At 43.8% G+C, this 24,794-nt stretch overlaps 1 protein-coding gene across 1 annotated transcript in view; it reads right to left on the reverse strand.

Moving 5' to 3' along the window:
• Positions 1-231: 231 nt before the first annotated feature.
• Positions 232-24,794, reverse strand: part of GPC3 (glypican 3) — a 430,336-nt gene continuing 405,773 nt past the window's right edge. The window contains exon 8 of the mRNA XM_057538135.1: positions 232-740. Within this exon, the coding sequence (XP_057394118.1) occupies positions 571-740 (170 nt within the window). The 3' untranslated portion in view covers positions 232-570. The remainder of the gene's footprint in view (positions 741-24,794) is intronic.

The following is a 24,794-nucleotide window of genomic DNA, read 5'->3' on the forward strand; positions in this document are numbered from 1 at the left end:
AGTTTCATAGGCCAGATACTCTACCCTGTTTGTAAATGGAGATTATGGATTGGGTGTGTGTTGGGACAGACTGGTTTTGACTGGAGCTTGGAGCCAAGATTGATACCCAAAAGGTAGGCAGGGAGGGAGGGGGATTTTCTTATACTGAGTAGAAAGCTAGGTGAGGAGGGGGAAAGCATTGCATGGTCACCATGAACGTGGGCTTACAAAAAAGACTCAACGCATTTTTATTTGAGCATTTATTTTTTTTCCAAAGAAATCCATGCAAAGGGAAAGACAGAGAGAAAGACATGGTAACCATGTTCTAGCAGCCAAACATAGGAAAATAATTTGGCACAATTTGAATTTTTTTTTCGTTGCAAAAGGACAATCTATACTACCACTAAAATTTACCGTCCTCATAAAGATACCATTTGATTTTCGAAAACGTAACTCATGGTTAGTCTTCTACTTAATGGCTGGAGGAGGTATATAAGATAAAAAAAATAGAAAAAAAGAAAAAGGCGGTTCCCTTTATAGAGGGAGACCACAGGGTGCTGAAGGGCAGCACGTGTGCGGTGACCTTGGCAGTCAGTGCACCAGGAGGAAAGAGCACACCACGGAGATTGCCAAGCTGGTGAGAATCTTCAGTGGGGAAGGGCCGTTCCCGAGGTTGTGAGAGGCAACTATCTCATTGTCCTTCTGATTCACATGTTGCTTGCTTCCAGGAGCATCGTCCACGTCCAGATCATAAGCCAGTTCTGCCGAAAGAAAGGAAAGAATTTAAATACAGGCTTACCAACAGCCTCAGGTTTGCACCCTTCACGGCCCAAGCGCTTGTCTGCACTGCTGGGATGCCCCAGCTTTGATTTCTTCCTTTCGCTGAAGGGAAGGCCGCCAGGAGATGGGAAGAAGCCAGGGGTGTTATGTGCGGGGCCCGCCCGAGGAAGATGGCTACTGGTGCTCCTGCCAGAGATCCCACCAACAGGGGGCGAACTGGCTGCTCTCCTCCCACCTTTGGCTCCACCCACACCCCGGAGTGCACACCGGCCCTTTCCACATGTCCCACCTGGCAAGGCCACGCTTGAAGGTCATTTTCACCAGATCTCACAGGTCTCCAAACGTAAGGTGCCATGTGGGTGACTACATGCGTGTCCTTGTGCGTGTGTGTGTGTGTGTGTGTGTGTGTGTGTGTTGGTGGGAGAGGGGATGTGGTAGTCTCCCAGGGTACCTTTCCTGGGCCCTGCACCCCGTTCAGATTTTCCCCTGGGAGGCCTTGCGTTAGAGTTGATGATAGGGTAGTTTGCCATTGGAAGTTGTTTTATTTTTCTCAGAAATATTTCTTTTATCTATATGGTCTTTTCACCGCCCACCCCTAACACACATATCCACACCCACACAGGATATTGGGTTGGCCAAAAAGTTCGTTTGGGTTTTTCTGTAAGTGGAAAGACCCAAACTTTTGGGCCAGCCCAATATAATGCATAGAATTTAAGACTAAGGAAAGGCTAATGGGTAAGGGTCCTGTTTCTTCGACTGCCTACCGTTTATGAGATATGCTCATGATTCTGAAAAGAAATTGGGGTATTGGGGTTGGCCTAACGCGAAAATCTCCCAAAGGGTAAATCTAAGTAGATAGTGGTTTGTCAGGAAATTAAAGACAGCTGGTCCTGGCCCAGGGCTCAGTTTCTTTTAGATTTGCTTTTCCAGATTTAGAGTTCAAATCTACTCCCTTGGCTTTTCTGGACTCGGTCACCAATGTTTGTTTCTATTTCAATAGCTTGTGAAGGTGATGTGATGTGAGTGACCTCAGTAGCCAACTGTCCTGTGGCCAATGGAGCCAGAAAGATCCCTTGGGGACATGGAGATGCATAGCAACAGGCACAGAGGAAATGACAGGGATTCTGCAGAAGGAAGGAAGGAAGAGGAAGGAAGAGCTCCTCTTACAGGGGATGAAACACGCAGTAAGTAAGTCACAGGAAGAAAGTGTAAGGACTCAGCTGGTCCAGGATGTGTGCAGAGCAGGGCCCAGGACCACGGCTGCTGTGAGGCTGGCATTCCTTAGAGCAGGCAGCAAGGTCAAGGTGATCAAAGCCAGAGGATCTGATTACACGGCCCGCAACACTACTTTCCAAAGGGCTACTGCAGTTTATAATGCCACCAGCAATGATGAGGGAACCAATAAAAGATACTGTAGTCTGTATAAGATGATATCTCAAAGTTTCTTTAATTTGAGTGTATTTGATTACTAGTATAGATGAACTTTTTCTGTGTTTTAGTTCTCAGTGAATAACAGTTTATATCCTTTGCCTTCTTACCTAATGGGTATTGATATTTTCCCTATTAATCTGAATATATATTTTATTGAGTCCTTTGCTTATCACATTTGATACAAGTAATTTTTCTATTTTGTTACTAACTATACTTATTTTTCATTGCTGTACAAGGAAATGATGTCCTAACTTTTAATATATATGAATCTGACCACATTTTGCTCTTCTGAAGCTGAGAAAGTGTTTCTTCTTGAGTGCTGATGATAATAATGCAAATCAAAATTTCCAGGGAACCCTCTTACTGAGGGAAAAGTGAATCGGTAGACTAATATCCATTCCCTCTCCCCCCAGAATAAATAGATACAAAGAAAATCAAAGAGAAAAAGAACAAAGAGCAATGCTCTACTTGGAAATCAGACCTCTTTCTCTGAAAGGTGAACGGTGCAGGGCGCACAGAGCAGGCCGAGGTCAGCTGTCAGTCGGCAAGGATAGCGCAGGCTTAGGTCCCGATCGGATTTCACCAAAGTCGAGAACACATATGGCTGGATCTGTTGAAAGCCCAGCCTTGAGTCTCATGGCGACTTCTCAACTTAAATGAAGAGGAGTATTTTTCGGGCTGACCTGAATGAGAGCACTTTCAGCAGCGCCTTCAGATTCCTTTTCCAGATATCCCCCTTGCCTAACATCAGGATTAAGCAAACAACGTCTACTAATGTGACCACTCAGCTCCTCCACTATTTACCTTGCTCTTCAAATAATCCATGAACACTGCACAGTTTTGTCTACTAGAGCAGTTATGGAAAACCCAGCAGTTATGTTAGATCCAGTAGTTTCTCATCTTTTTGCCACCAAATACCTCTTTTGTTATGCCTATCTCTTGGAACCCATGTTTTGAAATTATAAAAATGACTACCAGTTATTGAGTCCTCACTGTGTGCCAGGCACTGTGCTAAGCCCTTTATATACATGATCTCATGTAATCGAACCTTCTCAGTAATGTTATGAAGTAGGTATTATAATTCCCATTTTACTGATGAGGAAGCTCAAGCTCAGGTTACTTTTTTTGCCTGTATTTACACAGCTGGTAAGTGGCAGAGGTGTTCTTTGAATGCAGGGCTGACTCTGAACCTCATATGGAGCTATATCATATACAAATTGAAAAATTTTGTACATATACCAAGTATACTGCAGTGAGTAAATAGTAATGGGTTCCTTCTTGGAAAAAAAAAAAAAACTCAGGGAAAATATCCTGCCAAAGATAACTAAAAAACACATGAAATAAAACGAAAAGACAACCTACAGACTGGGAGAAAATATTTGCAAATGATGTGACGGACAAGGGCTTAATTTCCAAAATATCCAAACAGCTCATACAACTCAACAACAAGAAAACAACCCAATCAAAAAATAGGTGGAAGATCTAAATAGACATTTCTCCAAAGAAGACATAGATGGTTAAAAAAACCCATGAAAAGATGCTCAACATCACTAATTATTAGAAAAATGCAAATCAAAACTACAATGAGGTATCACCTCATACCGGTCAGAATGGCCATCATCAAAAAATCTACAAACAATAAATGCTGGAGAGGGTGTGGAGAAAAGGGAACCCTCCTACACTGTTGGTGGGAATGTAAACTGGTACAGCCACTATGGAGAACAGTATGGAGGTTCCTTAAAAAACTAAAAACAGAGTTGCCATATGATCCAGCAATCCCACTCCTGGGCATATATGTGGAGAAAACCATAATTCGAAAAGATACATGCACCCCAATGTTTATTGCAGCACTATTTACAATAGCTAAGACATGGAAGCAACCTAAATGTTCATTGACAGATGAATGGATAAAGAAGATGTGGTACATATATACAATCGAATATTACTCAGCCATAAATAAGAATGAAATAATGCCATTTGCAGCAACATGGATGGACCTACAGATTGTCATACTAAGTCAGAGAAAGACAAATATCGTATGATATCGCTTATATGTGGAATCTAAAAAATAGGGTACAAATGAACTTATCTGCAAAACAGAGTTACAGATGTAGAAAATAAACTTATAGTTACCAGGGGGTAAGAGGGGGGAGGGATAACTTGGAAGACTGGGATTGACATATACACACTACTATATGTAAAATATATAATAAGGACCTGCTGTATAGTACAGGGAACTCTACTCAGTACTCTGTAATGGCCTATATGGGAAAAGAATCTAAAAAAGAGTGGATATATGTATATGTATAACTCATTCCCTTTGTTGTACAGCGGAAACAAACACAACATTGTAAATCAACTGTACTCCAAGAAAATTTTTTTTTTAAATTTAAGAAAATGAAGTAATGCCATTTGTAGCAACATGGATGGACCTAGAGATTATCATACTAAGTGAAGTAAGTCAGACAGAGAAAGACAAATATCATATGATATCACTTATATGTAGAATCTAAAAAAAATGATACAAATAAACTTATTTACAACACAGAAACAGACTCAGAGACATAGAAAACAAACTTATGGTTGCCAAGGGGGAGGAGGGGTGGGGGAGGAGGGGTGGGGGAGGGAAGGATTGGGAGTTTGGGATTAGCAGACACAAACTATTATATATAGGATGGATAAACAACAAGGTCCTACTGTACAGCAGAGGGAACTATATTCAGTATCCTGCAATAAAACAAAATGGAAAAGAATACTAAAATGAATAGATATATATATATGTATAACTGAATCACTCTGTACAGCAGAAATTAACACAACATTGTAAATCAACTATACTTCAATAAAATTTAAAAAGAAAAGCTAAGAAAGGAGATGTGGTACATATATATGACAGAATACTATGCAGCAATGAAAAAGAATGAAATAATGCCTCTTGCAGCAACATTGATGGACTTAGAGATTATCATACTAAATAAGTCAGAAAGAGAAATACAAATACCAATGATATCACTTACATGTGTGGAATCTAAAATATGACACAAATGAACCCATCTACAAAACAGAAACAGACTTGCAGACATAGAGAACAGACTTGTGGTTGCCAAGGACGAGGGGGATGGGGGGAGGGATGGATTGGGAGTTTGGGGTTAGCAGATGCAAACTATTTATATACAGAATGGATAAACAACAAGGTCTACTGTATAGCACAGGGCACTATATCCAATATCCTGTGGTATGCCATAGTGGAAAAGAATATTAAAAAATGTATATATGTGTATAACTGAATCACTTTGCTGTACAGCAGAAACTAACACAACAGTATAAATCAACTGTACATCAAAAAAATAGCATATGAGAGAAGTCAGTGTTTCCACATAGAACTGATCACAAACTTGATTAAGTAGCTTTATTAAGCTTTGTGAAATACTGAAAAGAGCTCTAGGTTTGGGGACCCCAAATGGGCATTATATCAGTTCTGTTTACCTGAAGCAATCAGCAATGATGGCCAAGGCCATCATGCACCCCTGGCACAAAGCTGGGCCAAGTCTTCTACCTCCAAATGACCCAAGGAATATTCAGAATAATACCTTCTAGTACTTCCTAAGCTGTGGCTACAGGTTTCCCGAGGCTTCCCGCTCAGCTGCAGCAAAGCTTTATCACCCAACCCTACAGCTGGGTTCCTGTGGCTGATACTGATGGGAGTTCCAGCAAAGACACACTCTGGGCCTGGGCCACCATCATGGAGATTAGAGATGAAGGGGACAGCTTAGCATGACAAGGAAGCACTATGGGACACAGAGGAAATAGGGTTTTGGTTGAAGATAACTATGGACATTCCTGGACGGGAGAAATATAATCCAATTTAATTCAACAAACTTAACAGTAGCCTACTATGGCCCAAGCATTGAGCTAGAAGCTTGGAGAAAGACTTAGTGTCTGCCTTCAGGAATCCCACAGTCTGGCAAGGAAAACAGACCAATAGACAAACCAACAAGACAGTTGGCAGAAAGCAGAAAGGGTTCGGATAAAGGCACAAGCGAAACACCAGGGTGACAGAAAGGAGAGAGAAAAATTCCAAATAAAAGAAGGTTCTGGGAAGGCTTCTTGGGACAATTGGGCCATAACCTGCACCATGAAGGATGGGTGGAACTATGGCAGGGCTGAATGAGATGGTTATGCATTTCAGGCAGAGGGTTCAGCTTGAGAAAAATAATTAATATCTGAGAACGTCGATAGGGCATACTCAGTAGGAGCAAGTAGCCTCTACGGAGGGAAGGAATGTAGCGTTCACATCGTTGTGGTGTGTGTGTGTTGCCTGGCGGGTGATAAAAGGTAGGGCAGGAAGGACAAGTAAGTAAGGGCCAAATCATGGTGGATTAGGAATGCTAAGACTTTCTCCTGTGGGCAATAGGGAGACACTGCAGGTTTTTAAGTAAGGAATCCACACAATCTGTTTTGTGTTTTTCAGAAATCACTGTTAACAGTTTGGAGGACAGCCCTAAGTGGGCGGGAGAGACTTGTCAGACATGTTGTCTTGGGAAAAACAAGAAGCCTGTGGGAACAGTATCTGGGGATCAGCCAGTAGCAAATATTAAAAAAAAAAAAATTAAAAACCTACAAAGAAGCTAAATCTACACCAAACCCAAAGCCTTCTCATTTTGCTACGAACCAGATGCCTTATGGGAATAACCACAAACCATACTCTTAAATCACTCATATTTTTATGTTTATCAGTGATTTTCCAGAATATATCTTTGTTTGGTTAGGTACATATCGTAAAACGCGCACAAATTGTCTTTTGTCTTGCAGCTGAACGTCAGTGAGAACCTTTTGGGCCAGCAAGGAAATTTTCATGCTAAATCCAAAAATCTGTTTCTATTTGTAATCAGTTTAACTACACCCAGTGGGTTAGACCCAACAATCTGTACTAATTATACACTCAGCCCTGACTCTCATTTTGCTCTTAAATCCTTTGTGTTGCAGATTAGATAATCCCTTTAAATGATCATCAGTCATTAAGGTCTGCACTTCATGTGGAAAAGTTTTTCTGCATTGGATGAAGCACTCAGTGGGGAGGGCCCCCCCGCCCCCCCCGCCCCCCCGCGCTTAGTTATTCAGTCTCCTAGGAGAGTTCCTAAGGAAGAGGGCACCTCCTGGGGGTCTGGAGCCCTGGGTTCCAGGCCAGGCTCAGTCACTGAGTTACTGTTTCACCCTTGGCAAGTCATTTCCCTCTCCTCTGGGCCTCAGTCACCCCATTTTGCTAAATCGGGGTATTGAACTAGATGAACTCTAAATTTCCTTCTATCAGTAGTTCTGTTCCTCTCTGATTCCAAGGCTCCTGGGTCCCAGTGAGGAGCGTCGTCTGCCCAGGCTGCAATCATTCCTCTACCCACAGCAGCCAAGGGGGCTGCCCCCACCAGAGCACCTATAAGCAGGCAGAGGCGGTCAGTTGCTTCCCTTGGGATGTGAGTCGTTCTGGTGATGTTCACCAGCTACCAAATTCTGAATCCTCTTTCTTCTTAAGCTGGTCTAATTGTGGATAAGAGACCCTGGCCATAAATAAATCCACACTGGACCGTTTTTGTTTCCTTTAAACCCTGGCATAATAACATCTACTAAAGGCAGGGCACACCAAGCTTTGGGGGAGAAGTTGCTGGGCCTGGGCTACACAGGCAGCCAGGGAAAATCTGTCAGCCAGCGAGACGAGCCTTTGGGCCCTTACAGAGCCACCGGGGTCTTGAGCATATAATAGGATTCTTTTTTTTTTTTTTAAAGGATTTTCTTATTTATTTATTTATTTATTTATTTTTGGCTGTGTTGGGTCTTCGGTTCGTGCGAGGGCTTTCTCCAGTTGCGGCAAGCGGGGGCCACTCTTCATCGCGGTGCGGGGACCGCTCTTCATCGCGGTGCGCGGGCCTTTCTCTATCGCGGCCCCTCCCGTCGCGGGGCACAGGCTCCAGACGCGCAGGCTCAGCAATTGTGGCTCACGGGCCCAGCTGCTCCGCGGCATGTGGGATCTTCCCAGACCAGGGCTCAAACCCGTGTCCCCTGCATTAGCAGGCAGATTCTCAACCACTGCGCCACCAGGGAAGCCCTAATAGGATTCTAATGCTCACCCTCTGATGGCGTGGGCATCAAGCGGGGCAAGGCGCTGCTACAGGGGCCTTACCCACACCAGCGGGCGAACTCCACGGGGCAGCCTGGAAGAAGAGCTGCCATCACACTACCAGAGGAGCGAACGCTGCTGCTTGCCAAGCCTGCACCAGCAGATGGCTTCAGTCTGGCCCTAATATGGCAACAGAGCAATACTGCTCTCCCTGCGTTTTGTATTTGCTGTGCACAGTTGGCCCCCAGGACGTGAATATGCGAAACCTTCAGTACATTGCTTGGTAGACCCCAGAGGCTGAAGTTGGGGAAAGCACTAGAAATCGTGTTCATTGCACTACTGCTCACTTTGCTGCCCCTTCCCACAGAGGCCTTCGGGCCCCGCCATTTGCTTCTGAATCCCCAATAGATCTTGGTTTCCTTGTCCTCCCCTCAACACAACCTTCCTTCCTGCCCCATCAATCCCCCCCCCGCCTCCGCCCCGTCAACCTTTCTGAACTTTCAGGTGTGAAATGACTACGTGGACTTGAAAGCAGAGGAAAGTGACTTTGTTAATGAGCCTCAGGTCTGCGGGAGTCTAGATTTTCTTCTTCATAGATCAGACGAGGGGGAAATGGCATACTTGAGGCCTCTGGTTTTAATTGGTCTAATGGGACTCCTTTTAGGGCCCATTTCACAACATGCCTCCTTGACAAGCGAGCTGCCAATTTTGCCAGCTAAATGACTGTAAATTCTGGGAATGATCCAATCGCCTCTCCTGGAAGAGGGCTGGGGCAATGAGATGCCCACTTCATTTCTTACAGCTAATTCCAGCCTGCAAATACCCTCAGTTACAATGCTGGGATGTTGAAAGAATACAATTGATTCTGCCACTAGCATAGGCATGGCCTCTCTTCCTATAGGCTCTGTTTCTCGGTCTGGGGTGGGTGTACCTTCAGGTTACACTGCAGTGGGCTGTGGGTACGTGAAGCCATGGCATGCTTCTTCCCTGGGATTTAGGGCAAAAGCACACTACTTTATACTGAAACATGCAAGGCTGTATGATGGAGCAAAAGTGCGCTATCTGCAAACTCATCTAAGACTTCATAAGATATTTCCTGTTTACTAGGACCTTGAGGTTATGTCCCAGATCCTCAGGAACAGGTGTTCATTCCCACTCTTCACTGCCTGTATGGGGTACTTAGGTGGCAAGGTCTTAAAAGCACTGCTGGGACACCTGAGTCACCTGGGCTTGGTACACTCCCAAAGCTGGGCATTCTGACTCACATAGTCCTGATTAGTGGCTTAAGGTAGCTTTCTTGATGACAACTTCCTTGTCAAGAGGGGAACGCCATGGTAATTGCCCTTAACTGGGGCTCAGCCTGCTTAGCGTCTAATACAAAACGGTGTCCAGGGGATTCAGCCACGAACTATGCTTCACTATTGCGTCCAGCCATTGAGAAAGGAACAATAAAAAATACCACGTAATCCCTTTGGAAATCAGATCATTTTACTGTAGAATCTTATTATGATGTGGGCCACTACTATGCTTGTTTAGGTACATCATGAGTCAAGTCATCTTCCCAGAAACAGAACGGCTCCATCCTGGAAAGTGTGACAGTGTGAGTGGGTGGTGTGGTGCTGGCCTTCCTCCACCGGTCCTAGAATTATCATCACCTTCCACAGGAGTGTCACGACGGTTACTCACATGGCTACAGATCCTTCTCACCTGAGGCTACCTAACAGCTCCACAGGAACCACAGTTCCTCAAAGCCTTCCCTTCCCACAGGAGGGGTTACCTGATTCCCATGGGAAGTAATGGGCTTGAGAGTCACTGGAATACAAGCAGCTGGTGACAGAGACACTGTTCAGCCAGGGCCAGGGGAGAAGATGCAGAGAAAAGGCTTCAAGAAGGCAAGGGAAGGACTTTCCTGGTGGCACAGTGGTTAAGAATCCACCTGCCAATGCAGGGGACACAGGTTTGAGCCCTGGTCCGGGAAGATCCCACATGCCACGGAGCGACTAAGCCCGTGAGCCACAACTACTGAGCCTGCGAGCCACAACTACTGAAGCCCGTGTGCTCTAGAGCCCGTGCTCCACAACAAGAGAAGCCACCGCAATGAGAAGCCCGCGCACCACAACAAAGAGTAGAACCCGCTCGCCACAACTAGAGAAAGCCTGCGCAGCAATGAAGACCCAACACAGCCAAAAATAAATAAACAAATAGATAAAAGGCAAGGGAGGAGAACACTTTAAAGAGGAGGGGAGGAGAAGCATGGTGGAATGTTATAGAGAGGTCAAAGAAAGTAAGGATTGAGAAGAAGCTACTGAAAGTGTCAACTAGAAGGTTACGGGAGATTTTTGAGAGAAGTTTCAGTAGGATGTTTAGGTCAAAAACCAGAGAGTATTGAGTTGAGAAGAGAGTGGGAGCTGATGTGGATTCACTGAATACTGATTAGCCTTTGGAGAAGTTTGACAGTGAGTGAAATGAAGCACTGCCATCCTAAGTGTGCTGAGGTATTGTGGCAGTGCTATCAGTGTCACAATACCTGTACAACCAAGCTTCACGAGAAGGTGCCTCCAGAGTTCCAACTCAAGACGGCCTTTGGAAATGCTATATTCGTGTTATCGCTGATGCATTAACAACCTGTACGAGACACCAGATACCTGTATGCCAATGTTTATAGCAGATTATTCACAGCAGCCAAAAGGTGGAAGCAACCCAAGTGTCCATCAATGGATGAATGGATAAACAAAATGTGGTCTATCCATACAATGGAATATTTTTCAGTCATAGAAAGGAATGAAGTACACTCCTACATGTACAAGGTATATGAACTTCAAAAACATGATGCTAAGTGAAAGAAGCCAGTCACTAAATAGCACATGTCATATGATTCCATTTACATAAAATATAAATAGGCAGACTAGGCAAATTTTGGCAATAGTGGTTACACACACATTGTAAGTGTAATTAATGCCAGTGAACTGTATACATAATGGTTAAAATGACAAATGTTTTGTTATATATATTTTACCATGATTAAAACACTATAGAAACCAAAGGATTCGGGGTGCATCCTAGTTCCTAAGGGGGGTGTGAGTGCACTGCTCCTCTGGCATTTTACTTTGTGGAGGGTTGTGTGAACGTACCTGATACCAAAGCATCAACCCCCAAATGGTACTCCTTCAGTGCTTTGAAAGTCAAGTTGTCCAAATGAATTAAAATGGATATTTAAGCACTACCTTAGAATTGCAAATATGGCTCCTCAATTGGGAATGAAAGAAGAAGGCAATTTTTGTCACGGGTTTTAGTCTGAGGCTATTTTAAGAGAAATTTATATACAACCTCAGGAAACTTACATTTACTTTTGTGAGTCACGCAAATGATGCTAAGCTGAAAATGCTTTTTAAAAAAATCAATGAAGGAGTGAATACACTCTGTCCTCATTACTTTAAAAAATTTAATGGTGTAGATTCACAGAGCTCTGTTTATAATGTAAATTTCAAGCATGATGCAGCTACAGAGGTATGCGTCATTGGGCTTTGAGGATGTAGAAGGAGAACACAAAATGCCACTTTTTGTAGCCAAATCAAATTGCTGGGGGGCGGGGGGCGGTCAGGAGAGTGAGGGAGTAGCCTTATAGTCTCTTGGAGCCCAGGCTCCAAAATGCTTAATGAAAAGCTCTTTGATAGTATTTTAGACAGGGCTTTAGATATACTTGAATGGGAAAACCCAAAGTCTGGTAATCTTCCATTTTTAATCAGCCATAGTGGATCTTACAAAAAATGTACCTGAGAACCAAAATGCTTGCGATGTCCAACAGCAAAGGAAAGTTACTAGTACAATAGCCAATGGGTCAAAATGGCACAAGTCCCTGAAAACACTCAGCCTGGGTGTGGGAACATCACAGGCCAGAAATCAACAGTAGGCAGGTGTCCTCATAAATGAAAGATGAAAAGCCTCTCTAAGTTGTTCCATCTAAATCTGTTCCCTAAAACCTCTCCAGTTGTGAAATGCCTCCCTCATCATCAATGGGATTTGGGGAATTGAGGCTATTTTCCCCTCAATTTACTTGCAAGAACACATTGTCATCCTGGCTCCCTCCTCCTTCCTTCCCATCTTTGGATCTGGACTGTCCGTAAGCTGCCATTCTCACATTCCCACAGGTACCACCTCCTCTGTCTTTGGACCGTGACCATTTCTCCTCTCTCCCTCAGCCTCTCTCTCCCCACGTACTTCCCATCTGCCACAGTTCTCAATGCCCCAGCTAGATATGATACCCATTCCTCTCCAATGGCCCACTGCTGTCCAGGAAGAAAGAATGTTCTATTCCGTGACAGCAGGCATAAGATAGTACTCTCTTCCTCAATCCCATGTTGAATTAAATTTCTCTCTTCCTCAAAATCCTTGATGGCTCCCTACTGCATGTGGGATCAAGTCCTAATTCCTTAGCATGGCATTCGCAAGCTTCTCCATTTCAACTTGTCTTGCTTTCCAGTTTCAACTGCCCATATATTTCTCCAAGTACCATATACTGTTGTCATACCATCCCATTTATCATTTGCTGAAAATGGCAAGTATACTTTGAGGTTCCCATGTCTGTCTTCATGCTGTTCCCTCAGCCTGGATTGGTATCTCTCTCTTTTTTTCTCTCAGGCTTCAACTTACATGACACTTCTTCCAGGAAGCCTTCCTTCCCTTCTTACCCCAGCCCAGATGAATCACTTCCCTCTATGATTATCAATTGGATTGTACTTCTATCATAGCACTAATTTCAATCTGCAGCATAGTAGAGTTAGTCACTCAGCTAGACTGGGAGCCCCCTCAAAGGAAGAAACGAGTCTTACTCCTCTCTGTAGCTCCCACGCAGTACTTGGCTAGCACAGGCACTGAAAAACTGAATGAATGAATGCATGAATCAATGGCCACACAAATGAACACATATCCCCAGTCTACAGAGAATATGAAGGTGAAGGGCTACCTCCCTAGTAGATACCCTTCCCAAGGAGTCTATCTTCATCAACTGATGATTTCCTTAGGGGAAGGAGTCCCACTGAGCTATGATGAAGACAAGACGCAGGCAGGGCCAATGGTGGAGGTGGTGCAGGAAGCAAACGGCAGGGCTCAAACCCTGACCTCTATATGCCAAAGCTCTCTGACAACAGGCAGTTCTCATTACCCACAGCATCAATTCACTGCACTCAGTGTGGGTGGAATCTACAAGGTTATTTTCTTTTGATAAATTTATTTCTTGTTTATTTATTTTTGGCTGCGTTGGGTCTTCGTTGCTGCGTGCAGGCTTTTCTCTAGTTGTGGCCAGCGGGGGCTGCTCTTCGTTGCGGTGCGTGGGCTTCTCATGGCAGTGGCTTCTCTTGTTGCGGAGCATAGGCTCTAGGTGCGCGGGCTTCAGTAGTTGTGGCTCGCGGGCTCAGTAGTTGTGGCTCGCGGGCTCTAGAGCACAGGCTCAGTAGTTGTGGTGCACGGGCTTAGTTGCTCCGCGGCATGTGGGATCTTCCTGGACCAGGGATCGAACCCATGTCCCCTGCATTGGCAGGCGAATTCTTAACCACTGTGCCACCAGGGAAGCCCCTACAAGGTTATTTTCTTACTCCCTTTTGCTGCCTGGAACTCGATGCCTTACTATGTAAGCAGGGGATACATGCCAGCATTTTGTGTGTCACGCTGTGCAGGAAACAGGATTTCTGGTGAGCAGGTTTCATTTATTTCTCACTTCGAACCATCATGATTGGGTTCCCATACCTTTGACGCTTGCCTTTGCCTCACAATGTACGCACCCCTGGGCCACACCCTGTCCTTTCCATTGCCACTGATTCCCACGTGTAGGGGCTGCTGGTGATTGGCATTTCAGTGCCTGTCTCTGCAACATCAAAATATAGCTTCACTAATGAAGTCCCTCGCTTGGCTGTAATAAGTACAAAGCAATAAGACTTCAACGCTTTCAGTCACACATGCCAGCGCCCCTTTCCCCTTGCAGAGGTCTGTGGGATGACTGCCAGGAAAATACAATTACGTGCTGTCATGGGAATAAATACAATTCTTTAACCTAAAAGTTCTGTGTTTTTATTTCCCCCCGTTTCCATTTCTCTGTTCACTTCTTGTTCTCTTTCCATTGCTCTTTAAACTCATTTCCTGTGTCCAATTATCCCCTTCTCTTCAGTCTAGTTGTTGCTCTACTAAACATTCTCTCCTGTCTCCACAGTGATCTTTTCCATATCCTTAGGCAAAGGGCAAGGCTGGACTCCTCTGATAGATTCTGAATGTTAAAGATGCTTTTCTGTTCCTCTGCAGTTTGATTTAAACCTCTAACCTGGGTTCCATTTGTTTTAGAAGAGGTTCTAGTATCTCCTTCCTTAATCTTCCATCAACATTTCCATTGCCTTCCTGTTTACCCATCAGCACCATTCCTGCTTCTCAGCTCAGACTCCCTCATTTGCCCCCCCTCGCTCCACTGACCTCCTTGTCTGGCACTGCTGGATCCCCTGCACTGCACATGCCCCCTTTGTTATTTTTATTTTATTTTATTTTTAAACATCTTTATTGGAGCCCCTTTGTTATTTTCCTGCTCTCTTTCTCATCTCAGATTCTTCTTGCTCCATAACCATGCCATTTTTAAAAATTTTATTTATTTATTTTTATTTTTATTTTTGGCTGTGTTGGGTCTTCATGTCTGCGCGAGGGCTTTCTCCAGTTGCGGAGAGCGGGGGCCACTCTTCATCGCGGTGCGTGGGCCTCTCACTATCGTGGCCTCCCTTGTTGCGGAGCACAGGCTCCAGACGCGCAGGCTCAGTAGTTGTGGCTCACGGGCCCAGTTGCTCCGCCGCATGTGGGATCTTCCCAGACCAGGGCTCGAACCCGTGTGCCCTGCATTAGCAGGCAGATTCTCAACCACTGCGCCACCAGGGAAGCCCCTAGCCATGCCATTTCAGTACTGCTGTTTCTCAGCTTTGTCATTCTTTTAAGGGGGAAATGATTTGGGCTTAAAAGAAATAAAGAACTTTCTAATAATTAGTGCAATCTGACAATTGCGTAGGCTGCGCCTAGGCAGTGAGATCTGTCTCTGGAGGTGGTCCATGAGTTTGGACAGCCATTTGGTAGAGATACCGGTGAAGGGATTCAAACATCGAATGAGGGGGTGAAGGTAAATAGCTTCTGATGACCCTTCCAAGCCTGAGATTCTAGGATTTCATTCAGGTCTTTAGACGTCTCATGGCAGAAATGAAGGGTGAAGGGACAGGGTTCAAGTGACCTTTGCATTCCTCCTTTTGACACAGACACTGTCTGGAGAGGAATCTAAAGAGACTGCTTTGGATTCTCTCTCAATGAAAGGGATCAGTGTCTTTTGGAGACCAGGACTAGCTTAGAGAAGAGGGCTTTAAGTTTGCCAAAGAGTTATCAACCAAGACATAATTTTAAGGGAGTAACTACTGACTTGCCTAGGGTGGGGAGAAAGAACCACAAAATCTGTCCCACTTACTAAGGTAGGGGCTAAGTCTCAGAAATAAAGTGACTATTTATCAGGCAATATGAAATGTGCATATATGGTATGCGATGGTCATACGAGGACACTGCCTATATAGAAGACAGAGCAACCAACTCGGGAATTGTTTCCATGGGAATGTTTTTCCTATCGATAGGAAACAATTGTCAGTAATTCGCAGGTGGTAGACACCTTGTTCAATGCAGCCACATAATGCTCTCACTCATGATCCAGAGGAAGAAAAGAAGAGGCATCAGATAGGAAAATTTCATTTGGGAAACATGATTAGGACATAAGCTGGAAGGACCCAAGGGGAAGGCAATTGAGGATAAAAAGCTGGATGATCCTCATACAAATAGCTTTGTGGTATAAGGACAAAGTAGGCAGGCCCAAAGGGAGACCAGGAAAGGTGAAAAGATGCCAAGCGGCCCAAACCCATAGCTAAAAAGATGTAAAACGGAAAAAGGAAAATTCTACTACAAAGAGTGGCAGCCAGATCACTAAAAAAGAGGATAAAAAGCAGCAGGAAGATATTGAGCCAAAATAAAAAGAAGATGCACTTGGCAAGAGATAAACACTTTAATTAAATAGGGTCAACCACAGACATAAAAATCAAACTTATGGTTACCAAAGGGGGAAGGGGAGAGGAGGGATAAATTAGGAGTTTGGGATTAACATATACACACTACTATCTATAAAACAGATAACCAACAAGGACCTACTGTATAGCACAGGGAACTATATTCAATATCCTGTGATAAACCATAATGGAAAAGAATCTGAAAAAGAATATATGTATATGTGTGTGTGTGTGTATGTGTGTGTATATAAAAAATTGAATCACTTTGCTGTATATCTGAAACTAACACAGCATTGTAAATCAACTATACTTCAATTAAAAAATAAATAAATAAAAAATAAAGGGGGGACTTCCCTGGTGGCACAGTGGTTAAGAATCCACCTGCCAATGTAGGGGTCACGGGTTCGATCCCTGGTCTGGGAAGATCCCACATGCCTTGGAGCAACTGAGCCCGTGCACCACAACTACTGAGCCTGCGCTCTAGAGCCCGCGAGCCACAACTACTGAAGCCCACGCACCTAGAGCCCATGCTCCGCAACAAGAGAAGCCACCGCAATGAGAAGCCTGCGCACCGCAACGAAGAGTAGCCCCTGCTCACTGCAACTAGAGAAAGCCTGCGTGCAGCAACGAAGACCCAACACAGCCAAAACTAAATAAATTTATAAAAAAAAAAATAGGGTCAACGGCAGTCCCAGTTCCTTATAACTAAGAAAGGGCGGAAGTTTTCCATATTGCTTTTTAACTGTCTACAGAATATGGCAAATGTGCCTGTTAACTAAGACAAATACATCTCATTGGCCAAGTCAATTTAAGAAGGGAAATGACTGAGAAGAACAAGGCATCAGCCTATAAGCATAATAGAGGTATCAGAAAATGAATGATGAGATTTCAGAGTGAAGGACTTGCAGGGCCAATAAAGAGGCCACGTTTAAACACACTAAAATGCAATTAAGAACAACAAAAACAGATCAGAACTGGGGTCTTATAGCCTGGCACCCTAAACTGGAAATATATGCTAAAAATAAATAAATACATAAATAAGAATAAATAATAAACACAGCAAGTATACTGCAATTACCCAAAGGAAGACAGGGAATAGGGTGGTAATATTTATTGCTTGGTGAAAAGCAAATCAAACACGTAAAGTAGTTCCTGATATTGCAAGAGAGTGGGGGTAGGATCAGGAATGTGGCATCAGTAATGCGCATGTCCTGTCTTTATTCCATGGGGCTTTTCCCAACCAATTAGGAAGAAGAGGTTAGACTGAAAAGTTTTGCTTGGAATCAGAGCTTGCTGCAAACTAAATTCCAATAGATTCTTTGTTTTTCCCTCATTTCTACTTTTTAAACAACTTTATTGAGTACATACCACACCACCCATTTCAAGTACATTTCAAGTGTACAATTCAATGAATTTTAGTAAATTTAGTGAGGTGTGCAACCATCATAATTCAATTTTAGAACATTTTTATCAGCCATTGAGCTTTACCCAGTGAGCTCCCTCATGCCAGTTTACAGTTAATCCCTCCATGGCTTCTTTTTAGCTTTTCATCTTGAGCTCTCTGCAGCATCCAATACTGTTGGCTACTCTCTGTCTTAAAACTTGGTGTTCCCCTTACTTTCTTTCTTTTTTTTTTTTAAAGAAATTCACGTTCTTTTATTTATTTATTTATTTATTTATTTATTTATGACTGTGTTGAGTCTTTGTTTCTGTGCGAGGGCTTTCTCTAGTTGCGGCAAGTGGGGACCACTCTTCATCGCGGTGCACGGGCCTCTCACCATCGCGGCCTCTCTTGTTTCGGAGCACAGGCTCCAGACGCGCAGGCTCAGTAATTGTGGCTCACGGGCCCAGTTGCTCCGTGGCATGTGGGATCTTCCCAGACCAGGGCTCGAACCCGTGTCCCCTGCATTGGCAGGCAGATTCTCAACCACTGCGCCACCAGGGAAGCCCCCCCCTTACTTTCTGACACTACTTCCTCCCGGGTCCCTCCTCTAATCATTCTCAGGCTGCTGTGTGGGCTGTTTTTCTTAAAGATGGGTGTTCTCTCATTCTTCTTTGACCCTCCACTCTTCTCACTTGACAAGTCTTCTTGAACGCTCTCATCCATGGCCCTGGTTTTATCTATCACCAAGGAGTCCCAAATCTATGTCTTGCTCAGACATCTCTGGAGATCTAACTGCTCCTGGTCATTTCTACCTGGATGTCTCTCAGGCAACTCAGACTCAACAAGCCACAAACCACATAGCATTTCTATTCCTTTAGCTGCTCTTCCTCCGGTGGGCCCCTGCCGCCCTGCCCCCAACCCAGTTCAGTAAAGGCCTCTACTAGCCAACCAGTTGCCCAACCCAGAAACCCACAAGTCACCCTAGATTCCTCCTCCTTTTTCATCCTCCAGGTCTAATTAATTCTCACATCCCATAAATTCTGTTTTCTTAATAATTTGTGACTTCGTCCCCTTATCAGTGCCACTGCTTGCTCCTACTGCTGCTTAGGTTACGTTCTCCTGATCTCTCCCCTGGACTCACAGCTTCCCTTGTCTCCTCCTTCATGCAAACCATCCTCCACACAGTGGATACAATCCTTTTATTTTGTTAATTTTTAAACTACTCAACACATGAATACATTCTTGAAGCTAAAGATTCAAACAATACCTGAGTATATAGAGTTAAAAAAAAGAAAGCCCCCTTTTCAACATGCCCCCTTCCACAACTCCCCAGAGGTAATGACTGGTAAATGTATTTTCTTTGCATATGCATATGCTACAAGGTCTTGGAAATCTTTGCATGTTAATACATGTAGACTGCCTCATTCCTTTTAATCACTGCAAGAAATTCCACAGTATGAATGAATATAAGGGCACTATTAGCCATTTTCCCACTGATAGGCATTTAGTTTGTTTTTAATTTCTCCCTGGCACAAACGATGCTGCAGTGAACATCCTCTGATATACACCTCTGAATACATGGTGTATTTCTTTCAGGTATATTCCTAGAATAACCCTGGCATGTAGGAATGGAGGCTGCATGGGAGATAAGTTGCAGGACAGTAGGACAGAAGTTGGGAAAGCTTGGTTGGCGAAGATTTTGAGAGTAAGGAGATGAATGTATTTTTTCTTAAAAAGATGATGTAGGGACTTCCCTGGTGGCGCAGTGGTTGAGAATCCGCCTGCCAATGCAGGGGACACGGGTTCGAGCCCTGGTCCGGGAAGATCCCACATGCCGTGGAGCAACTAAGCCCGTGCACCACAACTACTGAGCCTGCGCTCTAGAGCCTGCGAGCCACAACTACTGAAGCCCTCGCTCCTAGAGCCCGTGCTCCGCAACAAGAGAAGCCACCGCACCGCAACAAAGAGTAGCCCCCGCTCGCCGCAACTAGAGAAAGCCCACACGCAGCAATGAAGGCCCAACACAGCCAATAAATAAATAAATAAAATAAATCTATATATATAAAAAAAGATGATGTAGAGGATATCAAAGACATAGGATGCTATTAAGGCATCTTTGGGGAAAAAATCATCATGTTATCACCCTATTGCAACAGCTACTTTTAAAACTGACATTCATTTAAAACAAAGTATGCACTTCCAAGTTATGACAAATCTGGCTGGGCACAACTGCCACAGAAGACCTGGGAGTCACAATGACCCACTGCTGAACATGATTTGGCAATAGAGTTTCTTTTCATCAAGGAAACTAATGTTACACTAAACTACATAAATTGGATTGTGGAGCAAATCCTAGTACATAAGCTGCCAGTATGGTCTTTGGTTATACCCATTTTACTATTGTATTCCATTTTTATTTTCACAATTTTAGGAGGATATTGAGAATACTTCTCAGAGAAGAGAATCCAAATCATTAAGGGGATGGAAAATAGGTCTTCTGAGGAAGCGCCAAAGAAATATAATTGTTCTGTGACTTCTCATTCACTTCTAAAAGTGGCGACATTTTGGTCCTGAGACCCACTTGGCTGAGTTTTTAATGCCACTAATAAGTTCATTGCTCAGCCTGCAAATCCACAACTGCATTAGCAATAAGCAACACGGTAAAGGGAAAATCAAAATGAGCAAACTGTAATTAGGTATGCCATGTCACCAGAGAAAGCAATTTACTAAAGGGATTACCATGATTAAAGATGCATTCTCCTCAAATAGAGATTGTTTTCTTCAATTGATTTGTCCCAATCAATTCCCCCTATGTCATGCAGAATTCCAGCCAAACAGCAATTTCTGTTGTCTTTTTAATTTCTCTGCCAAGAGATTAGGGGAAGTAAGTCGAGCTTCTGCAGTCACTATAATTTCCTCACAAATGGAAGAAGTACTAACAGAGGGCTATAGAGACAGATTACAGCTTAGGTCACCCAGGGGAGAAATCCGAAGCCCCCTTTTGACTAACAACAAGGTAAGTAATCCTCAAATCTTTTTTTCCTCAGTATTAAGCCTAAGACCAAGTTTAGGAGGCCTCCTTTTCAATTTGATTTCTTTTTTGGGGGGCGGGGGCTTCACCTTTCTCAGGCCCCAGGCAGGCGGGCAAGCAGGCATGTAGAGGGTGTAGGGCCCTGAATACACACTTAGGCAGCATTCTTCACCACCAGTCTCTCTCAGCCTGCCTTGTTCACCTCACGACTTTTTCCTCTTTCCCTAAAACCTCTTCTAACCCTTGCCATTTCCAGAGTACTCTTTTGGGGGAAAATAGGGTTGAAAATATATCAAATTCTGGGTCCTTATCTTTGTTATAATTACCTGAGTCCTTCTAAAACACTTCAGTTGAAATGTGTTACCACCAATAACCCCCCGAAGTGGAAGAGTGGTGCGTGTGGCAGCGACAGCTGGACGGAAGGGCTCACTACGTACGGTTAGTGCGATGTAAATAAGTTCATTAATTACTTGCTGAGCACTAGGAACGTTTATTGATGTCCTGAGAGCCGTGCAGGCCAGGCACTGGGGATACAGGGGAAGACGTGGAGCCTGCCCTCAAGGCGCTCTCCGTCTTGCAGGAGGCCGGCCCTGGCAGAGGTCTCAGGAGGAGCAGCAATGCGTATGCGGTGGGCACCTGTTGTCTGCTAGACACTGGGCCAGGTGCTGCAGCGGGTACAGAGGTGAGGAAAACTCAGCCATTGCTTTCAAGGAGCTCTCTATCCTGTCAGGAAGACCAGATGGGTACAAAAATAACCGTATCCAAGTTAGAGTGTGGCAAATGCCACAGGAGAGGCAAGAACCCAGGGGACGGGGGATCTGAGGGGTGCTACGGGGATTGTGCTGTGGGGATTCCAAGCAAGGGCAGCGCCTGATCCAGACCTTCACTGCTCTGCCCGGAAGCAGACAATACTGGGTTATTTAGAACCAAAGTCTCCTACTACTTCTCAAGAGAGATAAGATATGTAAATGTGATTTGTAAACCTTAACTGTGCTCTACAAGCGTGTTAGTTTCTGTTATCTGAGCAAACCATAAACATTAGACTTTTCTCTGGAGAAGCACTGCTCTGGAACCTAAGGTAACCTCTCCTGCTTTCACATCACCCCCCCTCCCCCCCTCCCCCCCCCCATCTTTATCGTGTGATGACCCACAGTGCTCAGGGAAGGGTCTTGTCTTGCGCTTTGGTCTTAAGTCACTGACAGCCAGGAAACCCAGGTCAATAACTCGGGGGCCGGATGTGAGAAGGCGTGGATGGCAGCCATGCCCTCTCACGTGGGGTTCGCCGGCACTGCACTCGGGGCGATTTCCAGCGCACCGCCTCTCTCTGGTGTTCGGTGTATCTGAGCACAGGCGTGGTGGGGTGCAGCTGCTCTTCAGATGAAACCCTAAACCCTTTCAAACACTCGGCAATCTTTCTACTTTCTCAGCTTGCTACTTTCTCAGCTCGCAAGGCTCTGAAGATTTCCCTCCGTACATTTTTCCAGCATGATGTGAGATGCCAGTTAGTCAAGAGAGATTTACGAGAATGTGTTTTAAATGTAGTCTCCTTTAAAAAGGAGTTCCCTTCCCCCTGGAGTTTTTTCCATTAACTATCTGTCAGTTTATTTGCACATTTTATGAACTGAAGAGCAAATATACGCCCACTTAAAAACAAACAAACACACGTGGATGGGTTATTTGCCAGTCCTGATTATTGAAATGAAGACAGTTAAAAGCCAGAGGGAGATAATCAAAGTGGTCAGATGCAATGAGATAAGGGAGTGACAAATCCTGTCTCTCATATTCTCATTCCTGCTTAAAGAAAGAAAAGTAAATTTACTTCAACAATGTAGGACACGTCTTACTGAGGAATTAAAGACAGAGCACTTTCCAAAGAGTTTCTGGCTGAGAGGCACCACTGCGCTAGCCCTGATCACCCTCCAGCTTCCCTCGCTACCTTCCCCCCAGTCGCCTGTCTAAAAATACCAACTCACCTTGGGTGAGAAGCTGTAGTTATGGGACGGTTTCATCCAGCAGATTGGTAAACAGACTATCAGCTTGAGTTACTGAAATTAGCAAGGCTAATGCAATGTCACTATTCAAAACAGTGCCAATTTGGAATTTCTTAATGGCCTCAGGAGAGGGAGTCTTTATACATCCTACACTCTCTCTTCATTCTTACCTAAATTCCTTCTCATAGATGTTATGAATGGCCTGTTTTGTAGCCAACACAAACTTTGTCCAGTAAAATAATGTAAGGAACTCAGAATGAAAAGAGATTAGCTGTTCCTGGCTCCTGTTATTTTAAAGCAGAAATAACTTTGGCTTCTACTGATTCATAGACAAAGCTTGAAATGCAAAGCATGCTCAACTCTAGATTCAGCATGAAAAGGACCTTAAAATATGCCCAAGTGCAAGTAATGGACTTATTAAAGGGAAGAAAAGAGGCACTTTTCACACACTCCCAAGCTCTTTAGTCCTGTCATATCAGTAATCTTGCTTAAGAATTTCATTCTATTTACATTTCTTCTCCCTTTAAATATCCTCAGGACTCATATGGCATCAAGTATTGAAGCTTGTAAGACATTAATTTCTTTATGTTAATAATGGGGAAGGCATGTAAAGTGCACAAGTGATAGAACTTGGAGCACTTGCAACGATTTCCATGGGAATTAAAAATCAGTTCCACAGTTCCAATTGAACACCTGATAATTTATCAACAAATATTTTGGGAAGCAAACTTCAAGTATCTTCTCTGGACTATTTTTGGCATTGTTCCAGACCAAGTGCATTTTCCATTAGGAAATTTAGTTTATATTTGATGACAAAAGCATGGACTGCAGCATTTGATCATGAAAACGTTTATAAAATCATAATAATATGGGGGGCTTTCAAGCCACAGTACATAAAGCACATAGTTCTAAAATATACACATGCACGCATGTATAGGCTTTCTGTTTTAACTTTAAGAGAACTCAAAAGAATGAAATTAGTGCCTGAAAAACTTTTGGGCCTCTTGGAATATTTGTGTAAAATCAAAAAGGTGAAGGAGTCATGAGAACCTTTCTAAGCAGCATTAAAGTAAGGAGGCGTTCTGGTTCAGTTCCCCTCAGAGGTATTAGGTTCTAGTCTTGATTTTCCCCAAGATCAAGAATAAATTACTTGATGTCTGTGCCTTAGTCTCCCTCTTCAATATAGGTAATGTGGTAAAGTAGGACTCAGATGGAATTTGCACAGGCAAGTGCATTCTGAATAGATGCTAGTCTGCTTCCACTGGATTAGTTGGAAGTGAGGATCACTACCGTGGGACCATCGTGGGACCATCATGGGAACATTAGGATCTGGAAGGGCAGCGTGAGGGATTGAGTGTCCCAGGTTCCTAACCCTCATTCTTCCAGGTCCCTCACCTACTAGCTACGTGACCACAGTCCTTTAAATCTGAGCTTTTGATTGCTAATCTGCAAAATGGACATAATACCACTGCCTTCACAGGCTTGTCGAGGGAATTAACTGAGCTAATACATAAGTCCCAGTTCGTGGACCAAAGAGAGGGAAATGGTCAGGACTAGGGAGAAAGAAAAAAGACAACTGAAATATGTTTCTGTCCCTGAACAGGAGTAGGGGAGAATTATGTGAGGCTGAGTTTGGGTGTATTTAAACTTTGTTTAGGAATCAGTAAGTGAAGCTGAGCTACAAGGTTCCAAAACACTTGGGGAAAAAAAAAAGGCAAGCTGGCTATCTAATGCTATGGATGCAAGACAAAAGAACCGTTTCATTGAATTCAAGTTTCTTTTTTAGAAAGTCAATCCAACTGATTTGTGTCTAGATAGGTTGCGTATGAACGTGCAGTTAGTCGTACTTAACGTTAAAAATATTAGAAATAATCTGATTTACAAATTCTGCTCAAATGAGAAAATAAACAGATGGTTACAGGTAATGATTAAAACTAAAGATATGAAGTGTTTTTTTACATAAAGTTCCAGTGACTATTTTGAAATTTCAGATACTAGATTTTCATATATAAATCAAGTTGTCGCTCCT

The sequence above is a fragment of the Balaenoptera acutorostrata genome, chromosome X (assembly GCF_949987535.1).
Source record: "Balaenoptera acutorostrata chromosome X, mBalAcu1.1, whole genome shotgun sequence".
Taxonomy (NCBI): Eukaryota; Metazoa; Chordata; class Mammalia; order Artiodactyla; family Balaenopteridae; genus Balaenoptera; species Balaenoptera acutorostrata.